At 39.8% G+C, this 19,479-nt stretch overlaps 2 protein-coding genes across 4 annotated transcripts in view; one reads left to right on the top strand and one right to left on the bottom strand.

Annotated features, from left to right (window-relative positions):
* SPATA17 (spermatogenesis associated 17) overlaps window positions 1–10,019 on the bottom strand; it is an 86,317-nt gene extending 76,298 nt beyond the window's left edge. Inside the window, exons 1-3 of one of the 2 annotated variants that reach the window (XM_064709137.1) lie at window positions 9,752–10,019; window positions 5,984–6,073; window positions 3,733–3,814 (exon numbers count right to left, since the gene is read on the bottom strand). In XM_064709137.1, coding sequence (XP_064565207.1) covers window positions 3,733–3,814; window positions 5,984–6,073; window positions 9,752–9,858 — 279 coding nt within the window. In that variant the 5' untranslated portion in view covers window positions 9,859–10,019. Of the gene's footprint in view, window positions 1–3,732; window positions 3,815–5,983; window positions 6,074–7,090; window positions 7,116–9,751 lie in introns of those variants that run through there. The other variant, XM_064709138.1, reaches the window with a different exon arrangement.
* The window catches only part of GPATCH2 (G-patch domain containing 2), a 119,816-nt gene continuing 110,319 nt past the window's right edge, over window positions 9,983–19,479 (top strand). Inside the window, exons 1-2 of one of the 2 annotated variants that reach the window (XM_064709136.1) lie at window positions 9,983–10,304; window positions 18,343–19,056. In XM_064709136.1, coding sequence (XP_064565206.1) covers window positions 10,249–10,304; window positions 18,343–19,056 — 770 coding nt within the window. In that variant the 5' untranslated portion in view covers window positions 9,983–10,248. The remainder of the gene's footprint in view (window positions 10,305–18,342; window positions 19,057–19,479) is intronic. The other variant, XM_064709135.1, reaches the window with a different exon arrangement.

Here is a 19,479-nt window from a genome sequence, read left to right as displayed (position 1 = left end):
TTATATCATCCATACTGAGAGACAATGTGGGACCACTTTGACTCTGAGCTTGGCCAAGTATTGAAGAACTCCCCCTACTACTTACAAAAACAGTCAATGGCAACCAAGGTTTGATCTTGCACACCCCACTCACACTAAGGTGTGAGGAATCCAGGCCTTACCCCACCACCACTTAAGAGGGTCACCCAAAACAAGAAGGAAGTTACACATTCCTGCGTTTACTCAACTCTTGCTCTAAATCACAAGTCTTTCCAATGCAGAACTGCTCATGCAACTGTCCTTCAACTTTATTCTTGCACCAAAAGCCAAAGGCTGTGTCACCATCTAGGTTCTTTTGCAAATGTATTTGCCCTTTGTTTTCTAATCCTGATTATCATTTGTATCATATTACAAATGATAGAGAAGGTGTTCATTGCTATTCACAAAAACAATGTGTCATAATTTAGTGTCATAATTTAGTGCTTCAACACAAGTCTACATTTATGTGCTCTCCTAATAAGCAAAAGATTCTTTCCAGAACTGGGGCTTGCTTATCCAGAAGACACTTTTCTTATTTTTAAGTGGAATTTCATGGAGTTCAGCCCATGCTTATGGATTGCCCCTCATTTTTCACTAAGTGCCAATTCAAACGTGACACTGCCTCGTTGACTCTCTGGAAAGAATTACTTTCCCAAATCATCCATGTACCGTCTCTACTTCTGAGCCAAGACGTCTTTGTTGTGAATTCTGAAATTAATATACAGGCCTTCCTACCAGCTTACCTTACGTGTAGGTTTTCAAAACATATTTGAAGCCTTATATACACAAACTTTTGTATACTTCCTCATAGTGTATTTAAAAACATGCTTGGGGATCATCTACAAATGATAGTGTCTTCTTTAGTTTTACAGAGTTAATACAAAATGACAAATTCAAAGAATTTGAATAACCAGGGATCTGACTGAGTTTGAGAATGAGATCGAGGTTGAGAGAAGGAAGCAACACATGGTCTAAATTGTGAATGTGATCATGGTGTATTTTGGCGGGCTTGTAGAGCAAATAGGTATTTGCCTAATTCCTATTGGACTGGAACTATTTAAAAGTGGTTATTGACTTGAAGGTAAATCACTTAGGGTGGTGCCAAACTACATAACATAAAATATTCTTTTCTCAACTGCATCTCCTTCCAAAGTAAACTGAAAATATGGCCATCATGCATGCCAGCTTCATATAATAATGAAATGTTACAATTCCCCTTGCTTTAGCAAATGATTCCTTGGCATTGAGAAAATAGTAATAAAGAAACAATGATGAATAGTTTGTTTCATGTTCTGGTGTTTGCCTGATTCTAAAATTCATACCTTCCTGCAGGTCATGCAAACTTTCAGAATTCAACACAATCAATGTAACCAAGTTGTTAAGAAAACTGTAGGGGAGCATTTCTTAATTTTAGCTTTTAGCTTGAGATTAATTAGGAAACAAAGCTTTATATCAAATCACTTTTATTTAGAATAGAAAGGCACCTAACTTTAATCATATAAATGCCATCAATAGTTGCAAGTTTTTTTAGGTTTTTTACCAAATATATCTCTTAGCAATCAAAGGAAGAGGCTCTGGAGGAGAAGCAAATGAAATACTAGTGGTGATGCACATATGGACAGCCAATCTGATGAACCTCAGCCTTTGTTATTTTCCGCATCAGTACCATTCACATTTCACAATTTTGAATATAATCATTAAAATGATTTATTATCAAGCAATCATGGGTATTTTGTGCATATGCTTTGCCTTGTTTGCTGGCAGCAGATACCAATCCAATCACTATCAGCAGACAAATTTTAAAGTGACCAGTGCATTTAAGGAACTATCATGCCAAATGCATCATTGTCTTTCATTGTCAGGAGTCATTACAACAGTTACTAGCAAGAGTTCATTGCAAGCATTGCCTGATCTTTTAACTTGAAAATTATATTAAGATGCTGAGATTTTGCATTTTACATATTCCGTTAATTGAATAAAGATAGCAAAATAACAAATATAAGGTATTAACTCACACTTTATATTTAAGTCCACCCCAAAACACACAGAATACAGCAGTCCAAAGGGAGTAGAATTATATCATACTTGTGTGGTTCTCAGGTTAGCTTCCAATCAAGCTGTTCTATTTAGTCTTCTCCAATCAAAGTGATGGCAAAACAAAACAAAATGTAGTTTTTAAGAAGAAAAGATCATTTCCTGTGCTGATTGCTGTAAAATTTGTAAGCTTTCTAATGAGATTCTCTTCCTCTAGAGCCCTGGCTAGCACTGGATAAGTACTGGAATCCAGAAACTGGATGAATTCATCATCTGATTTAGAATATGTGTATTAAGTTGCAGAATTTTTTGTCCTACATTGTTTCATAGACTTCAGATTTGGCAAGAATTTCAGTTATGTCTTTTTGAAGAACTAAATATTCATAGGTCTTTATTGATTAAAGACAATTTTACTTCTCAGAATTATATTCAACAACAGAAAGCTGAGGAGGGCTTTATGATGTTAGCTCTCTCAGGTCTGCGATTACAGGCAAACTGTTTGATCACGTTGATTTCTTCCTTCCCTTGTCCCACTGACTGCACAGATCCTTTGTTTTCATTAACAAATTTTAATATAGATTATCATGTCTCTCTTCTACAGAAGCTTTCCTAGATTAAACAAACCTTCCTTATACTCAGGAATAATATTCAGCTTAAGTCCTACTTTTTTCAAAACAGAACCCAATGCAACCATGCAGCTATCTGCTCTGTATTCAAGGATTACTTTCAGAAGATGAGTGAAAACCACAAACTGAAAGGATGGCTCATCATTTATCAGTTAAGCCAGATAGTAAGTTGGAAGAGAGAAAATCTTTACATAGATTATTGATAGACTTGGGTAAAAAATAAATGATCTTTCAGGTACGCGAGTCCTGATACTTGAAAACATAATTTAGTAGGGTGTATGAACTTTGGTTGGTAATATATGGTTTATTCTATCTCTGTTTTTACTTCTTTAATCATCTGTTTTGACTTAAAAGCAGCAATTTAACAAAATTAATCAAGAATAAATGACTAACAAGTTTAACAGTATTGTAAAACATTAATATAAATTGATAAATTAGTGAAGTAAATCACATATTTTATGTTAAATTATTTTCTTCTTAGTCCCCTAAACCTTATAGCAGACGTTTTAGATTGTGTGCTATCACACATTCACTCTCTTCAGGCCCATCACAGGTATTATATCTACTACAATCTCCTTTGCGTCTTAAGGCAAGACCTCAAATACTTCTAAGTTCATTAAGTAAGTAATTTAAACCACTAAAACATAAAATAGCAATGTGTAGACACATTGGCTTATTTTATTTTCAAAATTAAAAGTTCTGCCACAAAAAAAAAGAAAAAAAAAAGGAAAAAGAAGAAAAAAACCAGAAGGAGCATCTTGTAAAACTCCAATCCTGCAATTAGTATCATGTGGGCAGATTTCTGCATGAGCAGATCTCATTGCTGGTTTGGGGACCAACACTCCAGGGCTGCAAACACTTAAACACTGACTTATCTTGATTGTTAAGTGTAGGCTTGCTGAAATTAATGGTGCTTTTCATTGCAGTACAGTTAAGAGTGTGTCTGTGTGTATAAAAGATGGAGTTTCAGCTTTTTAATTTCATGATGAGCAAATGAATTATTCATACATATTCTACAAAAAACCAAACAAAATTTTAAAAAGTACTTTTCTACCTCCACTACTTCTTTGAAGCTTTTTCTTCTTAGATAACCTCTCCACCACTTTTGTATCAAAGTCGCCATTTTGCTCAGATATCTAAAATGAAACATATTAACAAAGTAATTAGTTTTTCAGACTTAAGACCCATTAAAATTTCATGATAATAAAAATAACATACAGTGTATTATGCATCATACAAATGACCACTACAAGCATACTTTATGCATATACATGTATATATATACATATATACATATGCACACACACACAGACCGTTATATACATATATTTATTCACACACACATACTTTTGTTTTTGGAAAACATGGGTTACTGTAAACTTACCTGTATACTATTAGAAAAGATCAATAAAAAAGCCTTACAAATTTAGTTTGCATAATAAATTGTTTCATTTTCATGGTTTTAACCAACAAATCTGACCAGTTCAGAATTTTTTCTTTCCCACGCAACATTTTCACATACCATTACATCATTATACTACTTCATTATACCATTTTTAACTATTTGACAAAACCTACTGACACTTGAATTTTTAGATACTTTTTCACTTTTAGACACCTTTTTGCTTTTATAAAATTAGTCTAGCTTAATTGTGAATGCTTACTTTGTCCTTAATTAATTAATTTTTATATAGACATATATGTTGCTACTAAAAAAGTTCATCATTGATGTCACATAAGCTTTTGCAGAAAATTATTGAATCATTACTTTGGGAAATGGAAAAAGCTGTACAAGGGATCATTTATACCACCTAACTATGGACATCAAACTTATAAGCCTGCACTGCACTCAGTGAAGGCAGTCTTTGGATAATTCAGAACACTGAGAATTGGCAACATTGAGCCTGTTGTTCTAAGTAAACCAGAGACACTCAAAGAATTATAGAATCAATCAAGCTTGGAAGAAACCTTCAACAGGATCTCGTCCAATTGTCCACCCAACAGCACCATAATCACTCCTAAATCATATTCCCAAGTGTCACATACAGATACATCTTGAACTTCAGGAGATGGTGACTCTGCCATCTTCCCGTGCAACTCATTTCAATGCCTAATAATTCTTTAATTGAATTTTTTTTCTATTATCTCATCTGAACCTCCTCTGATGCAGCTTAAGTACATTTCTTCTAAGTGTACATAATGACTGCAGCCTATCTTCCTATGGGGAAAATATTGGCCATTAAGTAGCAAATGCTATTTAAGCTAATAATTCTTTAGGTTTCATACAATAGGTCTGGATGATGTACAATTAATTCCAACAGGCAAGAGGTCAAACTAGAAGGTGTAACAATCCCTCTCCCTCAACCGCCCTGTTTTATGAAAATACAGAAGTTTGACCAGATGAGCTTGGCCAGCTTGGCTTATAACATTAAAATGGAAGAAGGCTTTCTGGGAGAATGGACCAATCACAGTTTCCAGGAAATTTTTAACAATGTTATAAAATCATGGAATCACTAAGGTTGGAAACTACCTCCAAGATCAAGTCCAGTGTTTATTCAGCATTTCCCAGAACAAAGCTGGTGAAGGGCCTTGAAGGTCACTTCTGTTCAGCCTGAAGGAGACTGAGGAGAGACCAGTGCAGTTCACACCTTCCAACAAGTGGAAGCAGAGAGGCAGGCACTGATTCTCTCAGGTGACCAGTGACAAGGAGGGAGTGGCCTGAAGCTGTGTTGGGAAGATCTGTGTTGGATATTAGAAAAAGTTTTTCACTCAGATGGTGGTTGGGCACCGGAAAGGCTTCCCAGAGAAGCAGTCACAGCCCAATTCTGCTTGAGTTCAAAAAGCATTTTGACACTGCTCTCATGCACATGGTATGACTCTTGGGACTGTCCTGTGCAGGGCCGTGAGTTGGACTTTGAAGACACTGGTGGGCCCTTGCAACGCAGGATATTCCATGTTTCTACATGAAATGTCTCTGAAACAGCATATCCAGGGGACATCTAGTTACTTCTTTTTCTCCCACTGATAACAAGATTTCTTAAGCAATACTGTGTATCTATTCTGAAGATAATTTCCATGCTTTCTAGCATCATGACTTTTTAATTGTATACAGTTCTAAAAGCCAAAAAATTGTTATTTCTTACAATGACACAGCATATATTTAGTTCTGTTGAAAAACTGGGAAACAGTTATTGCCTTTTTTTTTCCAAAATGCTCCAATTTTATTAAAATCAAGTAATACCATGAGAAATTTTGAGGAAAAATTCAATGCTGAAACATGGATTATAATAGGCTTGATATACTACCTCAGATAGGCTCGGACACGGCATGCTCGAAACCAGCGCTGGATCCTGACAGCAGCTTTGTACTTTATTATTCTGTCTTCATCTATAGCTCTGAAAAAATATAAAAGTAGTAATATTTCTCCGCATGGAAATGTAGAACCAAAGCAAAAATATTATTCTAAATATATTTTATTGTTGCAGCTTGGGATCATTTTCACCAGGTTTTTTGCTTTTAATTCTACATCAGTGTTAGTGCAGAAAAATTTAATTTATATTAGTTGCATAGTATGCAGGTAACAAAGAATATTGCAGCTTGTAGTGGATGTAAGTTTTGTGAGTGGGCATTTCTTATTCCCATACAATACGTAGATACATGCCAGCATGTAACATGGACTTCTTCCATTGTAGGTGAAATATGTGGATAATGCTTTAATGATAATTAGGCCTGAGTTACAATAAAAATCACATAACTGTATAAAATTGCGAACCTACAATGTTTGTGACAAAGCTAAAAGTCACGTAAGGAAGACTATGAAACTAAAAGAGATTAAAGAAACGTATTGTCAGTCTGGAGGAGACTTTTCAGAGAGTTCAGAAAGAAACTGTTACCATTATGAGTTTCAATGCTGATGGGTAGAACTCAGCTATGAGATTGCCTCTAGCTTTTATTCTTCTGTTGTTTGTTTCAAAATGTAAGTAACTGACAAGTCTTTGAACTGAAAATTAAATTTTAATTTTCATTTATTTTTATTCTTTCCCATTTTTATTAGGAACATAGTCACCAAATTCTTTAATTTGTTACCTGACAAAAAATAACATTTAGGTTACTATTAGTTAGTTTTCTTAATTAGCTCTCCTAACAAAGTTTCATGTCAACATTAATTGCCTCAGTAAATACCAACAAGATTATTGTTTATCTGATAAATTAGGATTATCCTCATTATATGTCAGAAAATTAAATGAATTGCAGATTTACTACCAGAGATCAAGAAACATTAGCTCCACTCATTTTATATCATCTGGTGCAGCATGTGCTCTCAATCACATTAAATGGGCACAAATTTTCACTGTCTGATCTGCTTCAGACATTCTCAGTGCCTGAAAACTCTGGGAAACAAGTTTTTTTACCTAAAAATGAATAGTTTTCAAAACTAAGAGAGTTTTCTTGTTCCTTTCCTGCACAGCTTCCTAGTCTTCAACAAGAAGCAGACACCTGCAGAATACTTTTCCTTAGAGGATTAAGGAAAGGGTATTATTTTGATCAAAAGGCTATGAGCGATTTGGGCCTGGACAGGCAGCCACAATTACAGCTTGGAAATGAGGGGGATATGGGACTGGGCACATCAGAGGTGCCAGCTCCAAACCCAGTGCTACCCACTTGGCAGTGACAGGTCTTCTGGAAGAGCAGAAGCCTTCTCCTCTCTTACTCCCTGATAGATTTTTCCTAGTTGCCATTCAGTCTTGCCTGGCCAGGGGGAGAGAGATGTCCTTCTAAAGTTTATAGAAGCAAACCAACAACAGAGTTGTTTTTCTCACAGGATAGTTCCACAAACACTCCCAGCTGCCTTGCCAGCAGAAGTGTTTTGAGGTGGAAGTTTCTCAAGCAGATATCTGCCCTTTTGATCAGATTGCCCAGTTGTCATACTGCTTGAATTAAGCTCTTGAGAGTCACAGATACTTCACAAAGGCTGTACTGAAAGTTTAAAAGGCCTACTCAAGCACCTGACATACAGATACTACAGTAAATAAAAGTAGGTTTTTGAATGAGTAGAGTGATAAAATTGTGTAACCCTTAAAATAATGAATTAATGGAACTTGTATAATCTTATCCTTATGCTAAGGGTATTTCTTAAAATGCAAGCTCATGGTGTTCTTGCACTGTGGCATCATTGGGGAAGTTGTTCTCTGGAAAGGTGCTTTCCCTAAATAGCCAGCTTAGGACACCTTATACGTCTCACATAAACAGAGTTCTGCATAAAGCACAACAGGAATGTTATTAAGATCAGAAAAACATTACTAAGACTTGTTGCTCTGCTGGACTTTTTGAATGCTCTCATTTGCATTCCCAGTTGCAAATCTGAATTTTCTGAAACTAACAGATCATAGCCCATTCTTAAACGGGAAACAATTCATTTTTGGAGAGCTCTGCCAAAAAAGAAATCCCCAAACAACAAGCATGCTGCCCTCCAATGGATTTCCAAGTCTGGCTCAGACTGCTCTTTCTAACCTGAAACATGTGAAAAACAAGCATAGCCTTCTGCAACTGACATTTGTTTAGTGAACTGCTGTGTGTACAGCCACAAGAGTATGAGTGAAAGTTCAGGCAAAGAGCAGAAAAACACAACACTGTACATGCAGGCAGGACTTGATCTCTGTAACTTTCAGTGATGTTCAGGAGCTTTGTTATTCATGCTAATGATGTTGTAATTAGATTCAAAAATAAATGATTCATTAATTAGTGAAGAAAAAAACCCACAACTGTGCTAAACATGTTTGGTGGGGTTTTTTTAGGTTTGAGCTTTTTCATTACAGATACAGGAACAGTGCAGCTGAATAAAAGGATTTATGGGACAAATCTCTGCAATATTTAAGTAAGTCTTACAACTTTCAATTTCCAAAAACCTGGTCTGGGAAAAGTTGGCCACCACCATTCTGGGAGTCAGAAAACTTGGCAGAAACTATCCCAGTTGGTGAGGACAAGGGTAACAGATCTGATCTGATCTCTTTCAATTAACTTTAAAAAAAAAAAATATATATATATATTTAAATATTAAAAAATAAGTAGTGTCTTTTCAAGAGGACAAACGTCCAAGCGCAGTCACAGATGTAAGCCAAGAGAGCAGGGACTCAACGCTGGGTCCGCATCTCGAGGGATGCTCAGGGAAGGGCAGCAGCTCTAGAGCGCAGCAGAGGCGGGACCGCGGAAAGGAGCTCGGCTCCCCAGGAGGGAGAGAGCGGAACTTGCGAGGCTCGGCGCGTTTCAGGATTTTACAGAGGCTCCTTTTCCCTCAAAATTATCGTGGGGCGGGGAAGAGTGGGACATTCAATGTTTTCTGTGTATTAACGGGCCCCTTAAAGACGCTGCGCCAGGTCTCATCAGATTGCTGTGGAAATATTGGGGGAAAGGCGATGGGTTGGTGCTCTCGGGAGGGATTTTAAAGCGAAATAGTTTCACAGAATCGTATAATCACAGAGAGGGTCAGGCTGGGAGGGACCACAGTGGGTCATCTGGTCCAACCCCCCTGCTCAAACAGGGTCACCCCAGAGCACAGGGCACAGGATTGTGTCCAGACCGTTCTTCAGTATTTCCAGGGAGGAAGACTCGACACTCTCTGTGGTCAACCTGTCCCAGTGCTTGGTGATCTGCACAATAAAGTTGTTACTCATATTTAGATTGAACTTGCAGTGCGTCCAGTCTCTACCCATTGCCATTTGTCCTATTGCTTGGCACCGCCGAGAAGAGCCCGGTCCATCGTCGTCACATTCTCCCTTCACATACTTAGAGATACGGACGAGGTTCTCTTTCACTCGTCTCTTTTAGAGGCTCAACAGGCCCAGCTCCCTCAGCCTTTCCCCGTAAGAGGGGTGTTCCAGTTCCTTAATCATCTTCATAGCCTTCTGCTGGACCTTCTGCAGGAGCTCCGTGTCTCCCTCGTACTCAGGAGCCCAGAACCGGACAGTTTCCAGGGGGGCGGCCTCCATCGCGTTGCCGGCGGAGAGCGGGGCCCGTCCGCCCCAGCCCGGCATAAGGCGGTTCATCCCGCCCCACCACCGGCACGGCCCGAGTACCTGTTCGTAAGGAAATACTCCTCCCGGAGTCCCGCCAGTCTCTCCTGAAGCCGGGCCAGCGCGGCCATACTGGCTCGCTCCTCCCGCCCGCAAGACGCTGCCGCCATAGCAACGGGACCGTCCCAGTGCGCTCGAGCGCGGGGGTGTCGCTGCTGCCGGCGGCCCCGCGGCGCGGCACGGGCAGGGCTCCGGCGGCAGCGGGCGCTCCGCGGGGCTGCACCCGACCCGAGCCGGGGGTGCTGGAGGGAGCGCGGCGCCCCTGAGCAGCGGCCGGGCCAGGGAAGGGAAGAGGCGAGGTGGTCGCGTCCGGCTTCCTCCGGTGCTGCGGCTGCTTCCGGGCTCTCATCATGGGGGACTGAGGAGCAGCGCCGGCCGCCCGCGCCCTCCCCGCCCGGCCCGAGCCCTCCCGCCCTCGACCCCCGCCCGCCTCCCCTCGCCCAGTCTCTGCGAAGCGGCGCCAGCCTCCTCGGGGAGCGGCCGGGGGAGGTGCCGGGTTCATGTTCCGGGTCGCTGAACCTACCCCGACCCGAGCTCAGGCGGCGAGGAAGAGCTGGTAAGCCCCCGGGGGGGACAGACGTGCCTGCCGCCCCTGCCCGGCCGCGGGGCCGGACGGGGTCCCGACACCGCCCCCGCGCCACGGGCGGGCCGTGGGGCCGAGGGGGGCCCCGCTCCGGCCGGGCCTCCTTCCCCTTCCCGTGCGGCCCTTTGGCCGGGGGAAGGTGATGGAGCCCGCCCCGGGCCCCGGGGACCAGGCGCTGGGGCTCCGAGGAGTGCCACTGCCGTGTCGCGGCGGCTGGACGTGTTTGTGAGCGAGCAGCGGGCTGCGGGAAGAAACTTCCACGCCTTGTTGAGAAAGGGAGAGTGGGGGAAAGATGAATCAAAACTTTCGTCCCAAGCTAAGTTAGGTTTTCCTGTCTGTTTGTGCTTTTCCAGTAGTGGTAGACTCTCTAAGGCCCAAAGCCCTCGCAGCGTGTGCAGCTGAGCATCCAGGGCGGTTTGTGTTCCCTCCTCTAAAGCTTTCCTGCTGCAAACCAGGAATCAACAAGTGCTGCTATAGCCATCGAGCAGCGAAACTATGGGTAGTTCTCCTGCAAAAGAAGTTCCTAGACTTATTGTTTTATGTAATTCCTTATGCTAGCATAGTGACCTCAAAAGTCATAATTTCTTTTATTGTAGCACTGTAAAGAGGGAAGGCTGAGTAACAAAATAGAAAAGCTCCATTCTGTTAGGCTGTGCAGATATAAAGACTGGTAGTGAAGAGACTTGATGGAAACAAGATGTTCCAAACAACCAGCTGGAAACAGTTCATTTTTTTCCTGAAATCTTTGGTATCTTGTGATATATTTAGTATGGACTGATGTATGTAGCTTCTCTCTTGTTTCACTTATTAATGGGAGCAAGGAGGATTGTGATGGGGTTTTGTTTGGGGGTTTTTTTGCAAAGGTTGATAACATCTTTTAGAGGCTATGTTACCTGCACAGATACCTGCTGGTAGATTTGCCAGCTGAAATAGACTTGAAATAGATTTCCTTTCATCTTTTTCTTTGTGCTTTTCTGGGGATGGGGAGGATGGGAGGAGGGAAAGGTTTAGTGCTTCATTTCTCCTCATCTTTTGCTGATACCACCTTTTTTTTTCCCTGTGGGTATTTTTCCTATGTTTTTCTAAGTGAGAAAACTTTCAAAGAGGGATTTTATTTGCCCAGCTGCTAATTGTTTGCTAGAACAAGTTTTCTGTTGCTAAGCATCCAAATTTGCCTGGTGTAAATATAACAACTTCTGTTGGTGTAATTCAGAATGTTTCAGAGAACGTGGTATACTCCAGTGGCACAAGTTTTTTTTTTTTGAGTATTAATGCTGCATACAGTGGAAACATTGCCCAAGACATTCCAAACACATATCTGTGTTCTGTCAAAGTCTTCACTATTTATTTGACCTGTCATTTGTCTTCAAATTTTATTATTTTGTGTCTACATAAAGTAAATTAGTTCCAGAGGCTTCTAGAGTAGCCCTCAGTTGCATGAGGTGTAGACATATTTTTCTGTAATTGTCATCATACAGTAATATTACTTATGCTAGTACACTGCTCAGAGGAATTCACTACAGAGGAAAATATTGAAATTTTGTCCATTAAAAATCTGACCGCTCCTCAGAGCTGCTCTCTTATTTTTCTACACAAGTTATTTCAGAAGCTGTCTGTTAAAGGACACCTGTTTGAGTGGGATGCAGGAAAATACTTTTTACAGTGTCTAATATTTGATGTAGAAAATTAAGAACTTGTGCTTTCTAAAAACATTAAGATCCTAAAGAGGTGAGTAGGTTCAGAACAGCCACAGAGTAAAATTTTTCACTTTGGGTGGTAAAGCTCCTTCAAAGCAGAATGTTTTTTTAATTGTGAGTTCACGTGGCAATTTAAGAATAGTTTGCAGTTTGATAGTTGCTGGGCACTCTGATTCTTTTGATAATGACTGTGGTGCTTTAGTGTATTACCATGATTTGACAGGTCATGTGTTTTGGCACCTTGGTAATTAATTAATGAAGTCATACTTCTGAAAAGGGCAAGCATATCAGTAAATGGCAGCAATGGGATTGCAGGAATTGCTCCCTCTCATGATAAATTGCTCCAAATCTCATTTCTGGCTGACCAATTCATTTGTGTTAGAGCCTTGTTAAATGTAGTTCATGTCAGCATCTTTCTGACTGTATGCTATTGTTCTGTACTGAACACTTTTTCACTGTTTAATATGGGTAGACTAATAGTATTTATTGTTGTGCCTTCTGAGATCAGCAGCAGTTTCAGAAGAGTCAGATGTAATTACTGCAAGTTAGCCTGGTCTTAATTTTTAGGGGGATCAACAGTATAATAGGTGATAAAATTCCATCATTCCTGAAATACTTTGTGTTGTATAGGACAGAATTACAGAAGTGGTCATCTGGTCCAACCTCCCTGCTCAAGCTGGGTCATCCAGAGCACAGGATTGCATCCAGATGGTTCTTCAATATCCCTGGTGAGGGAGACTCCACACTCTCTGTCAGCCTGTTCCAGTGCTCGGTGCCCTGCACAGTAAGGAGGTTCTTCCTTGTGTCAGGAAAATCCACAAATGCCAGAGGCTTATGTCCACAAAGGAGACAGAGGAGTCCTGCAACTTCATTCGAATAAAGAGTGAGAGAAAAAAAAATGTGTCCACCGGGGCACACACCCATGGCATTTTGTAGAGGTTTTGGAGGGTGCAGCCTCCTTACATCCTCAGCTCCCTTGCCCCCTTCCTTTCCCCATTGGCTGAGGCACTAGGAAGTTACAGCCTTCCCAAACTGCCGACCACATATTCCCCCCTTGAACCTACTATTTTACCCCAACGTTCAGAAACTCAGGCTTGTGCAGACCCCACTTGTTTGGTTCAGTGGCTGAGCTGTCAGGGCTCTGCAAGGAACCTGCTGCCCACAGTTAGCAGAGACACTGAGCCCCTTTTCAAAGATGTTAGCATCCACACCTTCACCCATCAAATTGTTTGTAAAGACAATAACTTTCCTCTCAATCTCTCCTCTTCTTATTTCTCAGATTGTCTTCACAAACTCTAGTTATTATTACCTTAACCCTTTCTAACAACCAGGAACATTTGAAACACACCCTCCCAACTTTTCCATGTCTTGTTTCTGCATCAGGTGTGGCAAGTAAATACAGGTAGCTCTTATGCCCTGCAGTGCTGGTTGATACAGGATGGAAAGGATGGCTTTGCATACCTGCTGGTCCAGCAGATAGTGCCAAAGGATATAACTAGGTGTGGATGTGGAACTGGATGCTTTGTCTTCCCCTTAGTGATGGCTTTTTAATGACAGGGAGTTTACATAGTCTAGGCACAGCTTCAGTTTCTGCTCATAGAATCATTAAGTTTGGAAAGACCTCTGATTCAGAGTCTGTTACTGCAGCACTGCCACATTCACCACTAAACCCTGTCCTCAGGTGTCACATCCACAAGGTTTTTGAACACTTTCACCAGTGCTTGCACCACTTCTCTGGGCAGTTTGGTTCAATACCTGACCATTCTTTTCTAATTTTTTTCTTTGTAATGAAGAAATTTTTCCTAATATAAAATTTTTCCAAGCTTCCCCTGGTACAGCTTGAGGCAATTTCCTCATCTTGTTACCTAGGAATGAGGGAAACATAAACTTCTGTGTAACAGAGGTTTACCAGTGATTTCATAATCTACCATAGTCTCTTGCCAACTTTTAAATAATTTTTACTTAATTGTGTTGCTTTGTTTTGCTTCCCCCTTTGTGTGTCCCAAGAACCATGATAGTTCTCTTTTTTGAATATGTAAATTCTTCAAGTAAAGCAGTGAGATTTATCGTGTGCTGCTCTCTTCCAAATACTTTCACCTCTTCAATCCAAATTTCAGTCACACTCATTAATAAAGCAGAGCTCTCAAAATCAGTGCTTCTAGGGCTTTGTGAAAATAACTTCTGAGGTGGAGAAATGGGATTCAAATTAGTACCTATCTGAAGGTAAAGGTACTCCATGGGTACAGCTGAGACATCAGAGAGTCTGTATGCAAAAAGATTATTGGGAGTCAGGTTTTTTAATCCCAAGGTTGAAGGAACTATTTGATTTCTCTTGTGCTTTTAGCTTGTGACCAAGGTGGTTTGTGAAGGAAGCAAAACTCATGGTTCTTCTTGGAATTGATGAAGCACAGATGCAGCATGAATTTAGCTGCAAGAAGCCCCAGTCCTGTTTAACAGGAAAAGGAATAGAACTAGAAAGTAAATGTAAATTCATCTGTGGGTTTGGCAAGATGTAATGCCTCTTAAGAGTTGTGCGACTAAATTAACTTTTCCATCAGTGTGTGTTTGTTAAATATTTTGTAAGCAATCAGAGCTCAATTGTTATGTACTTTAGGTGTGAGGTGAACACAAATGATTCTTAAGTTTCACTGAAGAAGTGAGTGCCCTTTATTTCCATTGGGATTTTTGGTTTGAGTATTTATACTGAACAGAAGCTGTGTGATCTGTTTTGGAGCAGCTGAAAGCAGTCATGCTGTTCCCTGCAAACAGAACTTACATGGTCTATTCTGGTAAGGGTTAGAGAGGAAACGGGTCAGCCTTTGGTGAACTACATTAAAATTACTTCAGATAAATGTAAAGGTCACTGTAGGCAAACTAGATTTTCTTGTAGTAAAGTAGGATCCTCTCCAAGTGAGGACATTACAGTTTATTGCTAGCTGTGGGCTGTTGCTGTAACAGCATTTTTATAGCCTTATGTGAGTTGTGCTAAACTGTGGCTCATCTTAATATTTTATGTACCTCAATATGTTGTTCTGCATTTAACAATGAATGTAGAACAATATGTTGTTCTACATTCATTGTTACAACCTTTGAAATTTCTTATCTTACTGAACACTGCTGATACTCACTGGTCATGTCCTCAATACTTTTTGTAGTTATTTTTCAACTTGTTTCAAATGCAAATATTTTTGTTACAGTCCCATCTGCAGCAATGCTTAAAATTGCTTCATAGGCTTGACAGCTGGTTTCAAAACTGAGTTTGTCTGATAAATAATGCTATAATAAAAATGTGCTCCTGAATTTTTGGAGATAGAACAGTTAATCTGAAATCTATCTGGCTGCTGCTACCTTTGGGGATTTTTTTCCTTCAATTATAGCAGGAGAAATGAGAGCACCAAAAAAATTAAGCAAAAGAGATTTTTTTGGGTTTTCAGGAGAAGGAGTTTTAATGTGGACCGCTGGCATGTTGAAAGTGGAATGTGAATAGAAACCTGAAGTGGTTTGTATTTGCATTCTCAATCTATTGCAAAGAAGCTTGCACTGTCCCAAATGGATCAAGTAATTTTTGTAATCATCCTAAGGAAGCATGTTGAAATAATTAAAATATTAATTTGTCTGATCTGTGTAGGAGGTGATGCAGTTATGATACATTTATATTATACATTGGACCATGGCTGCAGTTTTTAGGGCAAATAAGGTCACTGTACAAACCTTAATTCAGGAGTTTCAATGAAGAGACTTGGTATTCAGTAGAAGAGATTAATGGCAGGAATGCATAATATTCAAAGACATAGTCTGCTGGAAGTGAAGTGCCTTTACTGTTCAGAGTCATTTAAGAATCTTGTTATCCCTTAACTTCAAAACACTTGAGGATGTTCACTTTTCTTGAGTTTTGTCTTTTGATCTGAAACCATCTATATTGCAGTATTTTGGGAGGAATACAGGGCAAGTTTCAGTCAGGTATAAAACTCAGAACTGGATATGTTGTGTTTGATCTTGAAGTATTTTGGAACTGAGGCAATTTTAACCACCATAGTTGTGCCATTATCTGGAGTAAATTGGTATGTCCACTCTAGGAGCTACATTGATTTTAGTGACATAGTTATCCATACAGATTAGGGATACTGAATTGAAGGAATAAATCATAAATTATGGTGCAAGGCATTAGTGTCCCTGTGTTCTCTTTCCCTTTTGCTTTGTGCTGCAAGATGACTAAGAGAATGGGCAGCAAGAGATTTATATAAGCTAGTTAATATTCTGGCAGGTTAGCAGAAATCTGTTCATTTGGAGAGCTAAATCTGGGTTTAAGCCTACAAGTTCATGTTTTAGTACTCCTCCACTTCTATCAGTTTGCCATAGATGCAAAAGTGTGTGGCTTTTGCAGGAAGGGCTGGGCAGGTGTTTGAGGGAATTGGTGTCTCAAGTTAACCCAAATGTGCTGCCATTTGTCTGTTGAGGTGTTATGGCTTCTGTAAAAGAGTGCAGAAAAGCCCCTTACATCTCTAGGGCATGTCACTTCTGATACAAGCGTCTCTGGGGATTGCCTGTCCTCATGGGGATTTAACAGGAGGGCTGAAGGGGTGAGTGCCTCCCACTGCAGCTGCAGCCATGGGAAACATGGGGTAGTGCCTCTGATTAAGCATCTTGTGAACCAAATGGATTAAGGAGAAAGTGTCACACTTTTCCAGAGCTGTCTCACCATTTACAAGACAGTATAATTCTGCTGTACCAAGAGCCAAAGAAAACATTTAGAGGGAATAATATGACTAGAGGTTACATGAGGACAGGAAAAGAGGTATGGGAAATAATGCAAGTGACACATCTGGTTCGAGAATTCAAAATAAACTTGGATTTCTACCACTTTCTGTGCTTTTATTGTTCCTGCAATTGAAATGTTTAAAGTAAGTATTTCTGAAAATGGTTTAAAAGGAGAATATGTAACTTCTTTAGGTAAGATATTTCATGAGCATTTGGATTTCTTCTTAAATGTGTTCTTCATTTCCTCCATTAATATTTAAGACTGCCCATCACCATTAGTACCTTTGATGGTGGAGTTTGTGCTAAGTGGCAGAGGGAAGCTGTCTGTGATCTGTCTAGGTTTTCTCCACAGCACCACTGAGTATGTGTAGAAAACTTGTTATCATAGGTTCCTCCTGCCATTTGTATTGTAAAATGAAGTGAAGAGTCTTGCTCTTAAATGTCCTCTGCATAATTTACTGAATGTACAATGTCTTCCACATTGTATCAGTTTGTGCAGTGTAGTAGCAAGCATGAAAATTATTCTTTGCTTTACCTCAAGGAAAAGGGTCTTCTGATATGAAAGTCTGATTGCTGTGTATATGGAGAAGGTTCTCAGCCTTCAGAGAAGGATTAGAGTTCAGCAGCAATCATTTAATGTTTTTGTAATTACATTCATGTAATGCATGGGTGAACTTACTGAAGCATACTGAGTTAAAGATGTGCTAAATGCTAGTGAAATTTGAAGAGGAAGAAGCAAAACATTAAGGCCTTAATTTGACACTGTGTCTTTAGGAATTTTTTTCCTTATGCAAGCATGGGATTCTGTGGATGCAAGTGCCTACATGTGGTAGGAAACTTCTACATTCAATACTCTAGAATTACCTGTAGTTGGGTATTCTCTCAACCCAATATAACTTCATTGAATTGCTATTTTTTTAAAATCAAACAGATGTCAGCCATTTGGAAAGACAGACTTATTTGCTAGTAGGAAAAAAGTCATATTATCCAAGAATTGCTGTCTTAACTTCATTTTAGCATTTAGGCAACATTAAGAGATAATCATCCTTAAAAATATTTTACCATAATGAAAGTCTTAAGCAGAAGTCATTGTTGTACATATATACAAGGAGAATATTATGTATTTCATTTCCCATTCTTAAATTTAAGATGTGTTCCTTACCTGCAGTTAGAGTGAATGCTCACTGTTGATGCTCTTGCCATGTGGGATCTCTGACAATCTTATAATTGTAATGAAATTAGTTAAAACCAAACAATAATAGTGGGGCCACAAACCAATGGGGGGAAGCCCCTGGCTGCCTTTTCTTTCCAAGACAGAAGTTTGGGAAGATACCTTTTAAAAGGAACACATGCTGGTGTGCTTCAGATTCTGTAGGACTGGTTGGCAAGGTTTTGTTTCTTGGCAGAAAGAGTCAATGGCCATCTTATAAAGATTATTCTGCTTTGTCTAAGGTGTCTAAAATGATTTTGTCCTATGAAGTTGTTGTAGTTTATGCTTAGAACTTTTAATTAATTTGTTGTTTTCTTGTGTGTTTTTTTCGCTTTGAAATCTATAGGCATTTCAGTAGGACTATGGAGGAGCTGGTTCATGATCTGGTCTCAGCACTGGAAGAAAGTTCAGAGCAAGCCAGAGGAGGTTTTGCTGATACTGGAGATCATTCTCGAAGCGTGTCTTGTCTTCTAAAGAGGCAAGCAAGGAAAAGGAGGGGACGGAAAAGACGTTCATTTACCACCCATCACCCCTGGGAGACTGGGCACTGCCTGAGTGAGGGCTCCGATTCCAGTTTGGAGGAATCAAACAAAGACTACAGGGACAATCATGCCACCAAGAAAGACCACAGCGATTCTGATGACCAGCTGTTGGTTGCTAAACGTAGGCCCTCCTCAAACTTGAATAACATTAGAGGCAAAAGGCCTCTGTGGCATGAACCAGATTTGGCTGTGGACAGTTTGGGAAACAGAACTTTGCGCAGGAGGAGAAAGGTAAAACGCATGGCGATAGATCTGCCGTCAGACGTCTCTAATGCACTGACAATAACTCAACAGCAGGATAACAGCAGAGATCAAGAAATGGACAATAACAATAAATCATACCAGCACCAGGAGTTTTCCAAGAGCAAAGTGAAGAAAAGAAAAGTATCTGCAGCTCGACAAGGTCCAGAAATCTTGGATGAAGGAGTAGTTATAGAAAGTGAAGAAGTGAGTCAAGCAAATAAGGACAAAATGGAATATGAGGAGCAAAAAGGCTCAGATGAGAACATGAGTGACAGGTTATTCTTCCTTTTTCTTTTTACAGAAACTTTAGATAATATTTGTTTGCATTTATTACTGTTCCTTGTATTGAGAATCTTTAGATTTTTTGTTGGTTCCAGAGTTTAAATTCTAGCATTAATAGTATCTGTTTTAACAAGTCACTATTATTTTTTTTACATCTACTATTTTTTATGTATTAGCTGATCAAGTTAAGGAATTCTGCATTAAATAGTGATGAAACAGAGGAATAACCAAGAAAACAGTTTAGTGAAATAATACATTCTAATTGTTTCAAGATCAAGAGTGACAAAATACACATGAATGACACAGTTTTTTCTAGATATTTCAACTGGTAACAGTTGTCAGATAAGAATTTAGTGTTTTTCCAATTTCTAGACATTGGTGCTTTGATTGTTATCTCTATTTGTCAGAAGGGTTGT

The sequence above is a fragment of the Zonotrichia leucophrys genome, chromosome 3 (assembly GCF_028769735.1).
Source record: "Zonotrichia leucophrys gambelii isolate GWCS_2022_RI chromosome 3, RI_Zleu_2.0, whole genome shotgun sequence".
In the NCBI taxonomy this organism is placed as follows: Eukaryota; Metazoa; Chordata; class Aves; order Passeriformes; family Passerellidae; genus Zonotrichia; species Zonotrichia leucophrys.
The sequence above is the reverse complement of the archived record's forward strand: the minus strand, read 5'-3'. Positions and strand labels throughout refer to the sequence as shown.